Source organism: Crinia signifera, chromosome 2 (genome assembly GCF_055691185.1).
Source record: "Crinia signifera chromosome 2, ASM5569118v1, whole genome shotgun sequence".
Lineage (NCBI taxonomy): Eukaryota > Metazoa > Chordata > Amphibia > Anura > Myobatrachidae > Crinia > Crinia signifera.
This window is the reverse complement of record NC_139218.1, coordinates 69,784,224-69,804,575: the sequence shown is the minus strand read 5'-3', so window position 1 is coordinate 69,804,575 and position 20,352 is coordinate 69,784,224. Positions and strand designations below refer to the sequence as shown.

At 43.2% G+C, this 20,352-nt stretch overlaps 1 protein-coding gene across 13 annotated transcripts in view; it reads right to left on the bottom strand.

Annotated features, from left to right (window-relative positions):
* Positions 1-20,352, bottom strand: part of MYO18A (myosin XVIIIA) — a 315,102-nt gene that overhangs the window by 197,065 nt on the left and 97,685 nt on the right. For 2 of the 13 annotated variants that reach the window (XM_083172333.1, XM_083172334.1), the window contains exons 3-8: positions 17,673-17,747; positions 14,151-14,285; positions 12,829-12,897; positions 10,873-10,960; positions 4,211-4,317; positions 1,808-1,984 (exon numbers count right to left, since the gene is read on the bottom strand). In XM_083172333.1, the coding sequence (XP_083028459.1) occupies positions 1,808-1,984; positions 4,211-4,317; positions 10,873-10,960; positions 12,829-12,897; positions 14,151-14,285; positions 17,673-17,747 (651 nt within the window). The remainder of the gene's footprint in view (positions 1-1,807; positions 1,985-4,210; positions 4,318-10,872; positions 10,961-12,828; positions 12,898-14,150; positions 14,286-17,672; positions 17,748-20,352) is intronic. The other 11 variants (XM_083172338.1, XM_083172344.1, XM_083172342.1 and 8 more) reach the window with 8 other exon arrangements.

Sequence of the window (20,352 nt, the reverse complement as noted above, 5' to 3'; positions counted from 1 at the left end):
GTTTGGGAACATCTACATTAAATTAGTCTATTACCCATGTTCTTTTAGTAAATAATTCACTCCCAACAGGAAATCCCAAAAGCCCTGTTCGATAATGTCCAATATTCTTAACAAGTAACATTATGGCAGGGCATGATTGGTTTGCTATTTGCCGTGCAAATTACGATACATCAACCCTCCAAAGGACTTAACAATATTTCATTGCAGCCCCTGCGGAGGGCAAAAGTTTTAAAAAATTCCCTAATTTAAGATAAAAATGTTGGGACTTGAACTGGAAATGCATTTCCCATTATTAATAAGGCACCTAGAAGTTTTGAATAAGTTTAGTTCAGCCAATAAGGTTCGTTTAATAGGTCTGCAGAATGTGTTAATTCAGAGATTCCCAAACTCCGCCATTACACTCCAAGTTTTAAGACTATCCATGCTCGAACACAGATGACTGAATAAGTACCTTAGTCAATTTGATTTAACCAGCAGGGCTCATGGATAGCCTTAAAACCTGTACTGTAAAGCTGTGTACACACGGCAGCGATGTTTGCTAATATCGCAACCATATTGCCAGTGATGGGAGTGTGCGCCGGCGATTTAACAATCGCGCTCCCGTTTTCTGCCCCATTCTAATCGCTGGTCGCAGGAGCTTGCTCCTGCGACCAGCTGATTACCTCTGCGGCAGCGCCGGCAGCGGTTTCTTTTCATCAGCGACCATCTCTGGTGCATTGAACGATATATCGCATGGTAATATGTTGCCGGGCGATATATCGCCCCGTGTGTACGCACCTTATGGGTGGCATTGGGGAGCCTTCTGCTTAAATCATGTGTGAAAAGAGATTGCACTAATGGGGCAGGTGTTTTTAGGCCTGCAGGTGGAAGTTATATGCGTTAATAAAACGGCTTACTGCTTTACACACTGCATATTTATCTAGAACACTAATTTCTGGGGAAAAAAACACGTCTAATATTTAATTCCTATAACATTGAAAAATAATAGCCACATTTAAAGCCCCAAATACTTGGCATTTGGTCACGAATATGCACCGTGATACAAGAAAGTTTGGGAACCACTGGTCTAACCCACTAACAATCACAAATCTTCAAAATGCCAGTAGATGGAGCTATTCAAAAACCAGGATAGATAAAATGGTGGCATTTGTAACACCATATGCTTGAATAACTTTGAGACCACTCTTCCGATCAGAGCTGTCCTTCGCAATGTACAGACTACCCGGGAGACCTACTGTGCATGCGCGGCCTTCGTCCTGTACCAGGCCACGGGTAATGCATCTCTTGAATCTCTTTCTGAGGATTTCATCAAAAAGAATCCCATAGGCTTCTATATGCAATATCATCTAAATACATTACGACGACTTCTCTGAGGGCAGAAGTTGCCCGCGATGCCCACTTGAGCCTGCAAGGAACCTCCCAGGTGGCAAGATAGTATGCAGTCTTTTTTGCCCTAGTATATGGGCACCTTAAAGATCACATCCCCAATTTAATGTGGACTGCAGCAAACCTCTGAAAATATCTCCGGTCATCAAAACAGCACCTAGGTCATATTGGGGAAGATGTATTAATCCTGGCGAACAGATATGCTGGAGATAAAGTGGAAGGAGATAATGCACCAGCCAATCAGCTGTGTTTGAAATATGACAGTTGGGAGCTGATTGGCTGTTGCGTTATCTCCTTCCACTTTATCTCTTTGCCAGGTTTAATACATCTTCCCCAATAAAAGTAACCTGACTTACCTACAAAGCAATGAAGAATATGTGCACTAATACCATGTAAAATATTTTCAGCCCAATATGCATACCTTCTCAGAGTATATAGACGGAGAGCTCATGGGGTTCATGACAACCATAGCTGGGCCTGCATAAGTGTGAATCAGGTTCCCACCGTAGCGCTGCCGCAGAGTGTGCAGTACACTAGCCTCATTGAGATAAACCAGTGAAGCCAAGTCTTCCACCCGATCATGAGACGGAGGATTCGCCTGTGAAGAGAGTTGGTTAGTGTATATTATTACTATAATCACACAGAGGGCTCATGTGTCACTGATCTCCAGTCACTTGTCTAGTGATGGGCATAATACTGATTCACCACACATTCCAATTAAAGTATACAAACTAACCGGTATCTGGTCAACCGTCTCTAGGCCAGTGACCAATAGGTCGACAACCATAAGGCGGACATGCACAAGGTCAACAGACATGGTTTTTTTTATTCTTTTTTTTTTTTAGCCATGTAGACTACAGTTGGGCATAGTAAAGTCTGCCGAGTACAGTGGTAGCAGAGGAAGGTGCCTTGGCCAGCGAAGCGGTACACTAATTTAGTGTCCACGTGATGAAATCTATAAATAGCACACAAAAAACTCATGTGTCGACCATTTTTATGCCGTCCTTTTGTCTATATTGACATTGTGCATGTCAATCATTTGGTGTGAACCAAACTAATTTACTTTGCTTAAATGGCAATAAGGATATATTTACCAGCTTTTAAAAGTACTGTATATGAAACTTTGTGTACAGAACAGAATGGGTCCCGGATGACTGACCGGCAGTCGGGATTCCGACAGTCATTACTCCGACGTCAGAATTCCGACTGCTAAAACCCCAACAGACGGGCAGTGGTGGTATGCGTAGCGAGCCACTGTGCCCGCTGCGTGGCATATGCAGCGAGCCAATCGGACGCATAGCTTAGCCCTGATTGGCTGAAAGTGTCTTCATGGAGAGGCATAGAGCCAACCACGCTAACAGATTCTATAGCGCTGTGACATCCTGTTAGCAGGGACAGAGGAAGCCAGCTCAACCTGCTGTCAGTGCGGGATGAGCCTGCAGTGGAGGAGGAAGTCAGCACTGGACCCTGGTGCTGTAAGTATATTGGTGTAAAATTAAGGTGTGTGTGTGTGATAAACTTGTACTTTTCTCTGTGTGTGTGTGTGTGTGTTTTTGTTAAAACATTCTTTTTACAGGTGGACTACAAGTCCCAACAGGCCCATTAATGCCCCACATGCTTGGACTTCGCCAAGTCCCAGCGTGCGGTGGAGGCTTGCTGGGACTTGTAGTTCACCTGTATAAAGCAATGATTTGTATGGATGATTTACCCCTATTAGGCCGGCGTCCACAGCTCACGGACGTGGGTGACAGCCCTGGGCTTCAGCCCTGGACAGGTACCCCATCCAAGACTGACCAGCTACGGTGCTCATAGTACGGCCAGGGGACCTTATGTAAAAAGTGTCCCCGGATGTGGCATGACACCGCAGGCTGTTGGAGCCTGGTGCTGGTTTTAAAATACGGGGGCCCCCAGTTTTTTTGGAACCAGGACCGGTTCAAGAGTCTGTGGCTGGTTTCAAAAATACAGGGGGACCTCTACGCTTTTTGTCCCCGGTATTTTTGGAACCAGGTCCGGCTCAATGAGCCCGGGGGGCTGGTTATGCTCAGGAGGGGGGACCCCACGCCATTAAAAAAAAAAAAAAAAAAATTTAACACAAAATCGCACATTTCTTCAAATTCGCACATTTTCATGACCGTTATCGCACTTTTTTGCAATTCGCATATTATTAAATATGCAAATTTGCAAAAAAAATGCAATTTGAAAAAGTGCGATAATATGCGATTTTGGAAAGTGACTAAAAATCTCATCCCATATTATGTCACCCAGTATATTAGTGCTATTTACTGTAGATAGCTTATTTCGATAAGTATTGCAGCCTAGTGCTATGCTGCTGCGATACTGGCAGGTATTCAATGCTGTGGGCGAGCGGCGCCAGCGAGCAGAGCTTCCTGCTCGCTGTCACCACTCACCCTGTCAGTAGTCAACGCTGCCCCCTCATATGCCAATTTCCCCTCGCTCCATTTTTTGAGCGAGGGGGAATTGGCGTATGCGGCTCCAGAAGCAGCGAGACTCGTGGCTAAATACAGCGAGTTTTCTGCATTAGCCGCAGGTCTCGCTGTTTTGGGGAATTCTCGCCGTCCTGAGGCGGCGAGGATTTCCCCAGAACGTTGAATAGAGCGAGCGGCCGGCGCGGGGGTTAAACCGAGAGGATCGCTGGTTTTCTGCAAACCTCGCTGTTTAACCCCCTCGCCGGCCGCATTGAATACCTGCCACTGAATATACATAACACCGTAATACAGCAATATACCAAAGCAAAGTAACTAATCATGTATGCAGCTTTCACAGACCAGAAATACAAAGCTATATACAGTACATGTACACTCACTTTTTCCACATCATCCTCATCTACATCCAGTAGCGTGCCGTCGTGCTCCAGCCGGATCTTTAACTTGCCTTCCGGTAGATTGCTGTTCTCTGCATTTAGCTTATTGGCTGCACAAAGCAGAAGACACCAATTAGTGATCTTTTTCTAACAGAGCAATGTAAGAAGCATAATAAATAACAACAACCACACATTATTGTGCATTGTGCATTATGATAATTAGTGTGCATTATCTGCACACTAATGTTCAGCAAAAGATAGCACGTTGCTAGTAAATGACTGCAATGGTCTACAAGTACTGGCATAGCTTAATAGTATGACTTATGCATGTATGTTGTCTAAATATTCTTATAGAAGAGGAAATCGACAACCAAAAGGATGTGCGTATCATATTTCAGCCCCTTGAACAGAATAGCGAAATATATAAAAAACATGACAAACAGATAAAGTGAAAATGGTGCTTTTTTTAAAAAAGGACGTGCGGGGATAACATGATAGCTGTGTGATCCACCCTATTGTATATTACGGCTCAGCGTTTGTTACCAAATATTACTGTTACCTATCCGGATAAGCAATAAATCAATCACAGGGTCTGTCCCCTTTTCTAATGAGTGTGGCTAATATGCCCTTATTAATGATACAGAGAGATTTAGCAGATCCCCTGAGATGCCTGGTAGATCGCTGAGTTTCACCTATAAATCCCACTTGGGTTAAGAGTGTGGAATGAAGCCTGTGTGTTAGAAGCCTCTATGTTGAGGAGTGTCTGATACTGTGTTTCAAAATTGCAACGTAGTATGTTTTATAACAACACTGTTAATAAATTTGTTACCAAAGTGTCTGTGTTTATTTTATAGGTATCATAGGTGGATTGCCCTGGAGCTTTGTGAATCAGTTGACAATAAATCGGTAAAGGTGTGTACACATGGTGCAATTTGGTCGCTGAGCGATTTTGGCTTAATATCACTCAGCGATATATCGCTCAGAGTACTGTTTTCATCAGCGACCAGCTTTTTTGACTGAAAATCGCAAGCAATTCTGGAGGTGCTGGTGACCCATTTTTACTAGAAACCACTAGACGCTGGTGTACAATGCATCTGTGTACAAGAGTAGGTACAGCATGTACCAGTACAGGGCTGGTAGTGGGAGCCCGCTCCTAGCGATATCGCCCCGTACACCCTAGAAAACATGAGAATATGGTTGCTTAGCGATTATTTAGCCAGCGATTCTGGAATCATTTTACTATGGGGACACACAGTTAGCACTTCTAACTTGCAGCAGTGGAACTAGGGTGTGCATATTGATCAGGTTGATCTGTAGTGACACATGTTCTCTCCATGTTTGTCTGGGCCTTGAGAGGAAACTTGACAAGCTTGGGGAAACCCAAACACAAATAGGTAGTATAAGTAGCTTCTGACTAAACTAGCAGCACTGGATCACAATGTACAGTACACAGGATGTTCAGCACAACATGCCCCTGTTACATATTGATGTGTGCTATACACATATAGGTGCATGTCTACGCTCCATGCATAGATGCCTCTACAGATTACATGGGCACCAAAGTTTGCAAATATGCAGGACAATTGTAAAAGGTGCAGCATGCAAAGGTGTACAAATTTCCTCAAGATCTATACTGGTTTGCTTTTCCTGTATAGCAAAACAATTAAACTTAGAGCCCATTATTTAGGAACTATAATCTTCTCTGCAAATTATTTATTTATTTTTTTCCTTCTGCTTGTTCAATCTGCCCAACCGCTCCACTAGAAATACCATCTTTCACCACAATGGCACAAACCCATGCAGGAAACATGTTAAATTAGGCCCCGCATGTTTAGGTGCTTAGGAAAATTAGAGTGAAAGCTCTAATGAGATAAGTATCAATAAGCAGGACTGGAAATCTGTACAGCATAGTGACACATATTGTTGATCATCAGCACCATGCAGTACATCTTTATAATTCTGATACAACTGCATCTTGTGTCGTCCAAATATGTATATCCATGGTTACATCCAGAGCTGAAAGTGTGGCATGCTTTCAAAGACTTCAATTATGTATTAAAACATTGTTTACATAAGGAATATACACTGCTCAAAAAAATAAAGTGCAAACAAAAGTGGTTGGTGAAAATCAATTGGCGCGCCCCCCCTGTTCCCTTAATACATATTAAACACCAAGTGTAGTAATATGAACAAAGTACATAGACCTGATGATCAGGATACTCTTGTTTAGAGAGCAATCGTGGTTTCTGAAATGAAAAGAATTGGTTCTTTTTCCCTCCACCGGGATAGCAGACCACAGAACACAATAATTGTGCAGCACCTTTGGTAAAGTATAAAGGTTTTACTACAGCCTTGCCATGTGATGTGCACCCAATTCCGAAACCTACTTTCCATCCTCTGCCGACCGGACGCCCTGCAGGAGTTCCAAGGGAGATTGGTCCAGGACATTAGGAGCTTGCCAGTGGGATTATTTTTTATGCGATTGTACTTGTCATCAAATTGTAAGTGCAAGGCTGTATTAAAACCTTTATACTTTACCAAAGGTGCGGCACAATTATTGTGTTCTGTGGTCTGCTATCCCGGTGGAGGGAAAAAGGACCAATTCTTTTCATTTCAGAAACCACGATTGCTCTCTAAACAAGAGTATCCTGATCATCAGGTCTATGTACTTTGTTCACATTACTACACTTGGTGTTTAATATGTATTAAGGGAACAGGGGGGCGCGCCAATTGATTTTCACCAACCACTTTTGTTTGCATGTCATTTTCTGTGTAGTGGTTGCACTTACACTACAGGGGTCTATCAGGCAGCATACCCCTTGGCAGCGCTATCTCTAAAGGAATACCACCTTCACCACAAACAAATAAAGGGAACACTTTGTGAACAACATAATGTAACTCCAAGTCAATCACACTTCTGTGAAATCAAACTGTCCACTTAGGAAGCAACGCTGATTGACAATCAATTTCGCATGCTGTTGTGCAAATGGAATAGACAACAGGTGGAAATTATAGGCAATTAGCAAGACACCCCCAATAAAGGAGTTGTTCTGCAGGAGGGCAACAACCCAGCAGCAGCACTGCTACCTCCGCCTTTGTGAAACAGGAGGAGCACTGCCAGAGCCCTGCGAAATGACCTCCAGCAGGCCACAAATGTGCATGTGTCTACTCAAATGGTCAGAAACAGACTCCATGAGGGTGGTATGAGGGCCCAACATCCACAGGTGGGGATTGTACTTACAGCCCAGGAAGTTTGGCATTTGCCAGAGAACACCAAGATTGGCAAATTTGCCACTGGCGCCCTGTGCTCTTCACATATAAAAGCAGGTTCACACTGAGCACGTGACAGACATGATAGAGTATGGAGACACCAAGGAGAACGTTCTGCTGCCTGCAACATCCTCCGGTTTGGCAGTGGGTCAGTAATGGTGTGGGTTGGCATTTCTTTGGGGGCCGCACAGCCCTCCATGTGCTTGCCAGAGATAGCCTGACTGCCATTAGGTACCGAGATGAGATCCTCCGACCCCTTGTGAGACCATATTCTGGTGTGGTCGGCCATGGGTTCCTCCTAATGCAAGACAATGCTAGACCTCATGTGGCTGGAGTATGTCAGCAGTTCCTGCAAGACCAAGGCATTGATGCTATGGACTGGTCCGCTCATTCCCCAGACCTGAATCCAATTGAGCACATCTGGGACATCATGTCTTGCTCCTTCCACAAACGCCACGTTGCACCACAGACTGTCCAGGAGTTGGCAGATGCTTTAGTCCAGGTCTGGGAGGAGATCCCTCAGGAGACCATCCGCTACCATATCAGGAGCATGCCCAGGTGTTGTAGGGTGGTCATACAGGCATGTGGAGGAAACACACACTACTGAGCCTCATTTTGACTTGTTTTAAGGACATTACATCAAAGTTGGATCAGCCTGTAGTGTGTTTTTCCACTTTAATTTTGAGGGTGACTCCAAATCCAGACCTCCATGAGTTAATAAATTTGATTTCCTTTGATAATTTTTGTGTGATTTTGTTGTCAGCACATTCAACTATGTAAAGAATAAAGTATTTAATAAGAATATTTCATTCATTCAGATCTAGGATGTGTTATGTAAGTGTTCCCTTTATTTTTTTATTGAGCAGTGTACGTACTTACAATAAATGCTGGAATGCAAATCTTCTGTCTGCAAAAATAACATATTATATGGAGATTGATGAATAAGCAACTTAAGTGTGATTAAAGGCATTGATTTTCAGTAAATGAGTGTTTATAAGCCAGAGCCATCGGAAACCGCTTTAAAACCGATATGCAAAGAACAAATCAATTTCCATGTAATTTAGTTTTCCATTAAAACGCTCTAGAAAACAGGCATCTGCAAACAGATACTCTAAACGAAAATAGCCCCCTTTCCGCACAGACCATGTATACCAACACATTTAAAGAAATTAGCGAGTACATAGCTCCCAGGCAACATAATACAATACTCTGTATTCAGATTCATTAAGTGCAGCTTTAGATATTTAAAGTTATGGAGATAGGGCATGAAGCTTATCCATTCGAATGCCCGGGGAGTAAACTTTCACAGCAGAACAGCTTGATAAAATTCATGCCAAGACTCATTAAACAATCACTAAAGAAATGAGAGCCTAGAACACCAGACAATACAGAATGCTACGAATAGGATTCTATGCCCATTGCAATTTGGCCAGTCAATTAGGTAGCTTCAAAGCTAATTGATCGGTAAGAGCAGCGCGTATCGGGTGAGAGTGCCTGTCGATTTTGATTTACAACATATGGAGAGGTATCTCACGGAAGTTGGGGCAGATGGCACATGTAAATTGGAGGTAGAATCTGGACATGCACAGGTATATACGTGGTATGTCTGACAATTAAGTGCAACCTTTTACCAGACTGTAGGAGCACCACCTTATTCTTAACCAGTAAAATATTCCCTCCGCCTCAGTCACCTCTAGGGACAAAGATAAAGAGATAGTCCCTAACATATACTCTAATAAGATGTAACAAAGCAGAAGAATATCTTGCAAGATTTTTTAATGTCTTAAAATAAGGCAAAATATTTTAACTGTGGACCTCCAAGTCAAAAGCAAAGTTTTGGAGAAATTATTCTATTCTCATAGAATCCAGATTACTCCATGAAAATTAAATTTTTAAGAGGCTACTACAGTATCTCTGACAATTCAGTATGGGGAAGCTGTGGTGGAAGCCCAGACGTGAGGACAGTACAGCAAGTCAGGGCCTTTGTACTAAGCCTTGGTGAGAGACAAAGTGGACAGTGCTAAAGTACCAAGCAATCAGATTGTAATTGCTATGTTACAGGCCATGCTTTAAAAATGTCAGGAGCTGGTTGACTGGCACTTTATCTCCAATCACTTTATCTCTCTCCAAGGCTTAGTACATAAGCCACTATATTTATTAATTGCTAATTATTTAAATAGTATTTAAATAGGGGGTTATTCTGGTTCACTCGGAAAGGCAAATCCAATGGACAAAACCATGTTCCCCTGCAGGTGGGCTGATGTAACATGTGCAGAGAGAGTTAGATTTGGGTGGGGTTTATACTTCAAACTGATATCTATATTGCAGTGTACAAATAAAGCAGCCAGTATTTACCCTGCACAGAAACAAAATAACTCACCCAAATCTAACTTGAAAGTGAATTTGCCTTTGTGTGTGAACCAGAATAATCTCCACAGTGTATTCCTTCTTTGCACCGCTGTTTTTCCCCATTCACATCAGTCCCTGCCCCAATAGAGCATGTGCACATATACTGGATTAATGTGGTCAGCAGCCAATTGTGGGGAGAAACCCATAGGAAGCCAATGCAAGCACAGGGATAATATACAAACTCTACACAGATAGGGAATCGAACCCCGGACCTACAGAAATATGACCTGTCCTAAACAGTCCTGCCTGCAAGGTTCCCTGATATATTCTTGTAAACATGAAGAGGGAAATTTACTAAGATGTGTATTCTACTTCACATATAGGGGGATATTCAATCTCCGGCGAGCACCTCCCATCGGGGAGATGCCCGCCGGGCCCTATTCAATGCTGTCTTTCCCGACAGCATTGAGCAGGGTATCTCGGCAGAACGAGCCAGACCTCACAAGCTGTCGGGCTCGTGCAGCTCGCCTCTTCCCGGCCGCAACTCGCGGCCAAGCTCCCTTTTCGCTCCCCGGCAGGCGGGACAATGAATCCCATCTGCGTGTTCTCGGTCGAGCTGACCGAGAACGGGACTGGGTCACGGCGGTCATGCAAGCTCGACTGCCGTGACCCTGACATTGAATACCCCCCATAATGTTGCTATGGCCAACCAATCAGAATCTACTTATTATTTATTTAGAACCCTCTAGAAGATAATAGACAGGATCTGATCGGTTGCCCTTAGCAACATCACATGTGAAGTAGAATACACATCTTAGTAAATTTACCCCGAAGTGTTTTGGTGACGTTAGCAGCAGCCAGATTTACTCTATTAGGTGTCATCCTCACAAGAGATACATGGTGAATGTTTCCAAAGGTAGACCACAATTTCAATTTAATATAATTCATGGGGGACATATGCCAGGATAAAGATAGCCGTTTAAGATTTTCTGACTATTATTTTACTAAAATCTCCCATCTTAAGTATGCAAGAGAAAGGAACTTACCCAGAGAGAATCCATCTTTGTGAACCAGCCACACCTTTTCTGTCTCATACCAGTTCTGCTCAGCAGAGATCTGTTCCTCGGTCTTCGCCTGAAAAGAGAAAACAATCCAACTTAGTACTGAATTACAGGCGGTAGATGGAGCTCGAGGTGAAAGTGGGTTCCTGGGATGCAAGTGCAAAACACACACACATACTGTTTTACAATAGGTTGGCTTAAAACACAAAATAAGAAATCAAATGCCAAAAAGACACACAAAAAAAGCTGATCCTCCTTGTTTAGAAAGAGAACAGCAACACAAACCATTTTTTTTATTGCATTACTATAGCAACACAGATAAATACAACCTCGACTGAACATTTAACAAAAATAACTAGTGTGAGTTTTGCATTTGTTACATTGGTGAGAACAATGAAGATACATTTTGGGAATTTGAGACAGAGGTAGAAAATCGGCGGCTTTACAGCTGTGATGAGACAAGTTCCAATATGTCCTGCTGTAGTAACACAGAGCATGCTGGGATTTGTTACTATCCAGCTGAAGCTGCGTACTAGAAGGGGTAATCCTACAGGTTAGCACAAATAAAAGTCAGTTTTCCCACTTTTTTACTGTATGTATGAAATGGGTTTCTATAGGGTCGACACCAATAAGGTCGACATGGGGTTAGGTCAACACAAGCATTAGTTCGACATGGGCTAGGTTTACTGTCAAAAGGTCGATATATATATATATATATATATATATATATATATATATATATATACACACACATCCCCTCGCATGGCTATACTGCCTGTCGGCACAAAAATATATATATATATATATATATATATATATATATATATATACACACACATCCCCTCGCATGGCTATACTGCCTGTCGGCACAAAAAAAACCATGTCAACCTTTTGACTGTCAACCTAGCCCATGTCAACCTAATGTTTGTGTTGACCTAATGACCCTGTCGACCTTCTGAGGTGTCGTCCTAAGCCCATGTCGACCTTAGGTGTGTCAAACTAATGACCGTAAACCCGTGCCTTTATAGACAGTAATATAATATACCTGGGACACGGCACTCACTACTCAGTGTGTAACATGGCTTTAATTGCACGCATTCAGGCTACAAATGGGAGAATATGGAAATATTCAGTGTTCCAATTATATTCAAAAGTGTGACAATGACACAACGTAACATGCACTGAAGTGAAGTTCTATGTAGTAACACTACAAGCTGTTCTAGTAAGGATTTGTTACGAAAACAACAGAATTGCAACATGGGTGAAAATCACATGAGGTAAAAAACAAACCGCATGGCAGCAGGTGGTCTGACATAAACATCAGTATTCACAGATAGTTCTGAACACTTCAATGGGAACTTCAATAGGAGATCTACTGTAAGTCAGCCCTGTCTATATATGTGTAAAGGATGACAGATTATGGGGCATATGTAATAGGGGGTCAGATGTACTAAGCCATGAAAAGTGATAAAATGGAGAATGATAAAGTAACAGCCCATCAAAACCTAAAACCCAATGCCAAGATCGGCTGGTGTTCTGCATCTCTGCAAATGCCCCCGTAAGTGAGTTTGATGAGGTGAATCCAGGATATCGAACAATCATAAAAACTAAACGATGCATTTATGATGACATGAGGTTGTGTCGGGTTATTTGTGGCTTTTTATATACTAAATGTGACAAGAGGAAGACTATGCACATAATGCATTTGAAAAAAGACATTACTGAAAATAAAAATCTCATCTTTAATGGATTACATGTAATGCAGCCAGTGACTAGCGATGTAGTCTAATATATGTATATATATTTTATGCTAAAAGTTATACATTTGGTGGAAGCAGAATAATGAGGATGGCAATGTGACCTGCTGTCATGAGTTAGTTCTTTGTCAGGGAAGACACAAACACACACACACACAAAACAGCACTGCATGTCACAGCCAACCTGATGCAGGGCATTGGGTGAGCTCAAAGGCGAAGCTGGGGCTTCTTCTGTGGCACCCTGCGTGGCTGACTGGCAGGAGAAAGGGAAGCAAGGTCTTGTCAATGGTTAATACATTGTCAGTCAGTCATGGAGTCACAGATAGACAAATCATGTAAGCTACTGGAAACTTCCACATACAGCAAACACTATGTAATGATCTGTGGTGATTGGCTGTACAACATGCAACAAAATGTACTCGAAATTATCTCAACAGAAATCTGATAAATGGACTAATACCCGTTCTCACTGCTAGGCAAATTCCCAGGTCTAGCATGTCGACCCGGTAATTTACCTTTTAACACAGAATTTTTTTTTCTGCATTTTACCAGAGTTGGAGACCCGGGTATGCAGACACGAGTTGACACCAGTTCACACTGCAAAAAACCTGTGTTAAAAGGTAAATTACCGAGTAGAATGGTTTAAACCAGGAATTTGCCTTAGCAGTGAGAACGCGGTCCGGCGCTGCAGTCCCCATCATTAAATGCCACGTAAAAGCCATGTTGTTCACATGGCATATATAAATAATAAATGAGATTATGGTCTTTCCTGATTGCTTTACACAGTATTCAGGCCATGGTCCATAAAGAGCACCAATACACAGTACTACTGCCCATTATAGACTAGGCTTAGTAATGCACCTGCGGCTTTCACTTACATGTGAAGCTTCTAAATGTCACACATTTTTATGATAGATTATATGCATTTTAATACAAAAAATGTTTTGGCCATTGTATAGATTTGCCACAATATTGCAAACATAATAAAAATAACATTGAAATAAAAGCATGAGGCATTAAGTTTTATTATGCATAACAGTCCAAATTAAACTTAAGCAAGTCTGTTAGCCAAAAGTAAGCAAAGACCAATGGTTTACTAGGAGAAGGGGTGGAGGTAACATTTGGGGTGACAAATGCCACATTGAAAGTAAAGTGAAGATAAATGGTTGCTGTAAACCAGGGATGGGGAACCTTCGGCCCTGCAGCTGTTGTTGAACTACACATCCCAGCATGCCCTGCTACAGTTTTGCTATTTGGCCATGCTAAAACTGTTGCAGGGCATGCTGGGATGTGTAGTTCAACAACAGCTGGAGGGCTGAAGGTTCCCCATCCCGGATCTAAACTATGCTAGATATTTACATATAGATACATTACATAAAGTCACTCCACATGCAGAACACACATGTATATTTACACATACATGCACAGAACATTCATGCAAGAGAGAGATGTGGAGATGGAGGTGTAGGACATTTATGCAGGAGGGAGATGTGAATAGAGCCTTACACTCCAGCATGACACACGCGCACAGACACCAGCCCAGATGTGGATAGAAGACGAGGCTGGGTTGGCAGAGAGATCCTGTGTGCAGGGGTACAGTACCTGGCTCACTGGCGAAAGGGCAGAGGCTGCTGGATCCAGCTATGGCAGCAAGAAGATGAAAGAGAGAAGAGATGAGCAACATACGTCAGATATGAAAAGAGCAGATGGAACACTAGAAACTTATTTGAGTTGACAACAGGTAAAGAGATATAACATTTATCTGTTCGGGAGTGTCTATTACTGTATCTGCAGGGGTCCACAGAGAAAGCCAAGACATGTGACACTTGTCTCCTCTCCTTCTGTCTTAACAAAGCATTACTCAGAGGCGATGACAGGAGAGGGAAACCCAGCCAAGATCGAATATGAAACAGATTGCCCAAACGTATATGCAGAGCCCAGCAATTCAACAATCATTGTTTTGATTTGGAGATAAACAATTAGTGGTCTTTTATCCAGTGGTAATGACAATGACAAGTGTGCATCTTGTCTACTTTGCAAACGTGCATGTGTGCGAGCAGACACTACCAAATTACATTCATGGCAAACACAATTTAATTTATGCACCTAGGAATAAACCGAATATTTTCAGAACATACAGTTGGTTAAAGTAACAGCACACACTGCAACTGGGCTGATTACACCTGATTCTGATGGATCGGGCTGAGAAATCGGGTGAAATCAGCCCAATTCCGAACCGATGTGCGGTCCTGTGCACATCGGAGTCAGACCTGCCTGCACATCCGACCTCGGTCTCTGCCCCCTCCCGGCGGCAGGGGAACGAGGTCGCATGCTATACGTCACAGGAAGAAGGACTGCTTGCGATCCCGCCCAAGGTCCTGGGCGGCTCAAGGGGGATCGCATGGCATACACTGCTGTGACTTCTCACAGTAGTGTATGGCCACCTTAACACATGCATTTCCTGTTTTAGGCAAAATTAAATCATTATTTTGATGAGGTGTTATACCCCTTTTTAGACTGCCAAATCAACCCAGGTTATTGCTGTCTTAAATCGGGTTGATCTGTGGTCTGAAAGCGCAACAGCCAAGTTTCCCGGGTCGAGCAGCCTGGCTTTTTAACCCTTGTCCCTACCGGGGTTGATCATGGCCGTGACTCAATAAGGCGGTTTGATGCAGAAACTTTCAGACTGCAAATGCCGGGTCGCTCCTGGGACGGACCAGTGTCTGGATCCTGGGGGGACCTGGCATATGCGGTCTGAAAGGGGTATTAGAGAGCAATATAGAGACATTACAATCATGTTATATCAAACAAATACATTCATCATTTTTACAAAGACACAAACAAATGAATGAGTACTTGTTTAAAAGTCACATATTAGTTCATAGGAATTTGCTACTTTATCAATATTCTAATTACGGTATGTTGCAACACAAAACAGATGGAAAAAGTGATCATGGGTGACTGCATTAATTGCTTTGGGAGCATGTGAGTGTGACTAAGCTAAATTCATTTATCTGTGCTTAAAGCTGGCAACATATGTGCTCATTATACGATTCGGACTTGCTGCCAATTAGGCTGTTCAGTTCCATATCTGATGACACATGTGGATGTCCAAAATGGAATGATGAGGATTTCATGCTTTTGGAAAGTCAGATGTTTGGTCCTGCTTATTGTTGCTCTGTACAGCAGTGAATGGGTATGATGAAGGGATGCAGTCTACAGCAGGATGGTCGACAGTCATTAGGTCGACGTGGGAAATGGTCGACATGGTTTTAGGTCAAAAGGTCATTAGTTCGACGATGTCTAGATTGATAGTCAAAAGGTCAACATGGGGTTTTTCACTGTTTTTTGAGCCGACGTGTGCCGGCAGTGGGTATTTCATGCCCTACCATCCACTAGGGCAGTGGTTCCCAACCTGGGGTACTAGTACCCCCTGGGGGTACTCTGCAGACCAGTTGGGGGTTCTTGAAAATAACATTGGTAATGGTGGAAGTAGGAAAAGTATTTTGATGGTGGCAGAAGACCCCATTGCCATGGAGACGAACCACGTTGTGTCACTTTTAGTTCTGTCTGCAGCGTCATTAGTGTCTCCTTGTGCTTTTGCCTGACCAGCAATCCACTAGGAGCTACCTACGCTGCCCTCAAACATCAGCAATCATCTGCCCCATGTCAGGTGTCAAGAAAGCAGTGGCATTAATCCTACAGGCATAAGTGGGAACCCCGATGAAAGTACACAGACAGCGGCCAGACACAGAGGATTCCTGACTGCATACTACTCCTCCGCTACTCCTCCGCTACTCCTTAATATAAGGACACGCATTAGTACACGCATACTGCTCACTTCCACTACACTCATAAGTACTGTGGATATTTCAAATTTAGATGAGGGGGTACTCAAAAATGAAAAGTCTATTCAAGGGGTACGGGAGATCAAAAAGGTTGGGAACCACTGCACTAGGGCGTAGTGGGAGAATAAAACAGTGTGCCCAACGCACTGCGAGCGCAGTGAGGGGATGAGGTGCACTTTAAACGGTGTCCATGTCAACTGTGTTGACATTCAGGTAAAAAAAAATAGTGAAGAAACCCATGTTGACCAAGATATTGTCGAACTAATGACCTGTCAAACTAATGACCTTTCGACCTATAACCATGTCGACCTAGACTCCATATCGACCTAATGGTGTCGACCTAATGACTGTCGACCATCATTCTGTAGACCAAATGATCCCAACCCATGATGAAATAAAGGGAAGGTAAGGGACAATCAAGCACTTCAGAACTACAAGAAGGTTTCTGAACTCCCTGAAGAATGTTGCGCAAACTCCACATTGAGGGCTATAAACGGGCTATTGTAACACAATCAGCGGCACATTGCGGGTGCTTTCCTGGGAACCCCCAGCAAATCGCCCGGTGACGCAGGTGAGGGGGTTGTTCAGCAGACATCACCTGATGTCAGCTGCCCGCCCACTTCCTCCCAAGGGTGCACGCATATCTAAGTGACCTGAGAGTCAATAAGATATGCGTGCACGTTCCACATCATTCAAAGGTCGGCGCCCATCGAATGATGGGGGTGGTTCTCCCTGTCCTGCGAATGGATGTTTATGTTAAAAATCCACTCGCAGCCAGTGCAGGTGGGCGGCCCGGCATCCACTGGGAAGGGTTTGGTGGGCACGGATGGCTCACAGGAGAATTGGGTCCGACTCGGCCTAATGTATGGGGGCCTTTAGATTTAAGATGGTCCCATGTTCGGTACATACCCTAAAAGGATAGCCCACCTCACCCATACCTTACTGGAAGTATTCAAGTTCAAGTTAAAGACAGCTGCATCTTCTGCTACTGTAGTTATGATGAGAGCCAGGATACTGCTCTCCTACTGACCATTGTCCAGCCATTCTAATGAGAAGTATGCTCAGATATAGGTTATAAGCTCTCAATAATGCAAACTATGTATTCCACAGCACTGATGGGCAGAAGCTGGTACACAAGGTTAGATAAGCAGGATGGGAATAAAACAACAACTTTATTTACAGGTGCCATGAAGATTCTCTCCAGACGTTTCTGCGCTTCGTCTGATGTGGTCCGCAGGGAATCTGTACTTTCAGCCTAAAGGTCAAATTTGCATTAGTTTTTTTTTATTTAAAATGTAACAATACTGCTCCTAATGCATGAATGTCTAATATCATCAGTATAGAATGAATCCAATGTCCTTGGATTTTAATCTCACATACCCAAGTAAAGGGCAAAAACAATACATCTACAGAACATGAGCACTCACTGGCAGAAACATAAATGCACACAACAGGTTTGTGTTTTATTGTTATATTTATATGATATATTTAGTTAGATAGGTATTTTTTCTATAGTGACATCACGTACACCTGTAATACTATATGTCTGTTTTATCTGTGAATTTTGATAGACTTTACAATGACAACTTGTGTCACCATTTTACGAACCATAACATTAGAAGCAGTTAAAATGAATACCCTAGGCTACAGTAAATACCAGCTATGATTAAAGTACATTGGCAGGAAAGTATTCGTTTTTGCTGAATACTATATTGTAATTGGTTTCTAGAGCCTGTATGGAGGCACGGACACCCAAGTCTGCAGTTTTATTGTCAGTAACACCTACAGCAGGGGTGGCCAAACCTGTCCTCAATATCTACCAACAGTTCATGTCTTTCAGGCAACCTGTGAATCTATAGGAGGAATGAATGCAGCAGGTTTGAAAATGTGACAGTTAGTAATGACTACAGCGGTGCACCAGCTAGGAGATTTGGAAAACGTGGACCGTTGTTAGATCTCCAGTACCGGTTTGGCCACCCCTGAACTAGAGTGCAGTCATATAAGGCAGCAGCGCCACAGGTTGCAGACATTTGCACAGTGCAGCAGCGTCACAGGGTGCAGACAAATGCAGAGTGCAGCAATGATACAGGGTGCAGACAAATGCAGAGTGCAGCAGCACCACATGGTGCAGACATCTGACTTCTTGGAGATTGCAGTAGTATAGAGCATGGCCGAATGTCTGGAGAGTCAGTAGTATGGGTCATTTATGAGTTGGGAGTGTGGTACATGAGTAGTAGTATTGAGTAGTAGTATTGGCATGGATACCAGTCAAGAGCATAGATGTCAAAGCATGCATTCACACTCAAGCTAATAAACTTGAACACAATTTTGAATGAGTAGTTCAGGCAAATGAAAAAACACTGCATCACAAGTACACAACAGACTACAGTATCTACTAGATTTCCATGGGTGGTGAGAGGAATGGGGGGGGTTCTGATTGCTCAAGTGTACATGACACCCATACACATTTCCGCATTATCCGGGATCCGTTGACCTCTCAGCAGCCTTGCTTACACCAGGCTATAAACTACCCAAACCATGAAAGAAAATAGTTTTAAATAGGCAAGCAGGCAATTGGCAACCCCATCTTTGTTTCCCTGAGCACCAGTCTACAGAGTCTACAGAAATGATCATGAATATATTTAGCCATCACATGCGTATCATCTTGTATTGTATTGTCACATGATGAAAAGTCAAACATGAGCTACTTATAACAGAGTTAAATATGTTTGTACACGGCTGTGCAATTCCATCTGGTTTAAATTCCAATGCACACCCGAAGGTGTCTGTAGGAAAGATATATAGCCTATTAATATCAGCTAGGACCGGACTGCGGTGTCTGAGGGCTCAGCCACGCAGTGTCGGAGCTTGTGAGTAGGGGGCCCAGGTACAAAAATGTAATTCAGATTCCCCCTCCTCCACTCCAACCCAAGTTCACAATATGCAACAAGGCAGTGGGTGACAGGGAGAGGAAGAGGGTGACAAGTCAGGAGGATGTTGGGACAGGGAGAGAGTGACAAAGGAAGACAGTGGGTGATTAGAACAAGCACAATGTCCTGCGCGATGGTTACAGGCACCAGCCACTTTGCGTAAGATGAAGCTTAGTCAGGTCAAGCTTAGTTGGGTTGGCAGGAGGATCTGGATACCAGGGTCTGTGTCCGATTGTGGACCTGATAAACATTGGTTTTGAAAAATGGCACCAGATGCCACCCTTGCTCCACCACCAAACTGACAAGGGATTTCAAGCGGCATAGCAACACCCAAACTATTAGCAATGGAGGTAAGTATCACGAGTATACAAGTGGGATCAGCCTTCACTACCAGCGCTCTCTAAGATGTATCTACCACACCTCCCTTAGGATGAAGTGGCGATCCTCTTCTCCGAATTAGAGTGTGCCAGAGAATGGTGATCAAGGAGAAGAGGATCGCCACTTCATCCTAAGGGAGGTGTGGTAGATACATCTTAGAGAGCGCTGGTAGTGAAGGCTGATCCCACTTGTATCCTCGTGATACTTACCTCCATTGCTTCGTATTGACCGTCATCTGGGAAGGCGGTCTTTTGGGGTTTGGACTTTATAACCAGCAGCCCATTTCATTGTTTTTGCGCAGTACCATCTTGCTCCAGTTGTCTGTCTACACCCAAACTATTAGGTTTGCATACAAAAATGAATGAGGCCCTCTGTGCATTCTTGTAAAGCTCTCAAATTAGCGGTCATAACAACATAGAACAACCAAGTTTCATGGACAAGAGCAGCTGTTTGCAAAGGAGAGTGAAAGTAGTGGTGACTAAGCATCTACTGCCATGGCCTTGTACATACAGTCCTGGGTAAATAAATGTTTAAAGAAGCCATCTGCTCCTC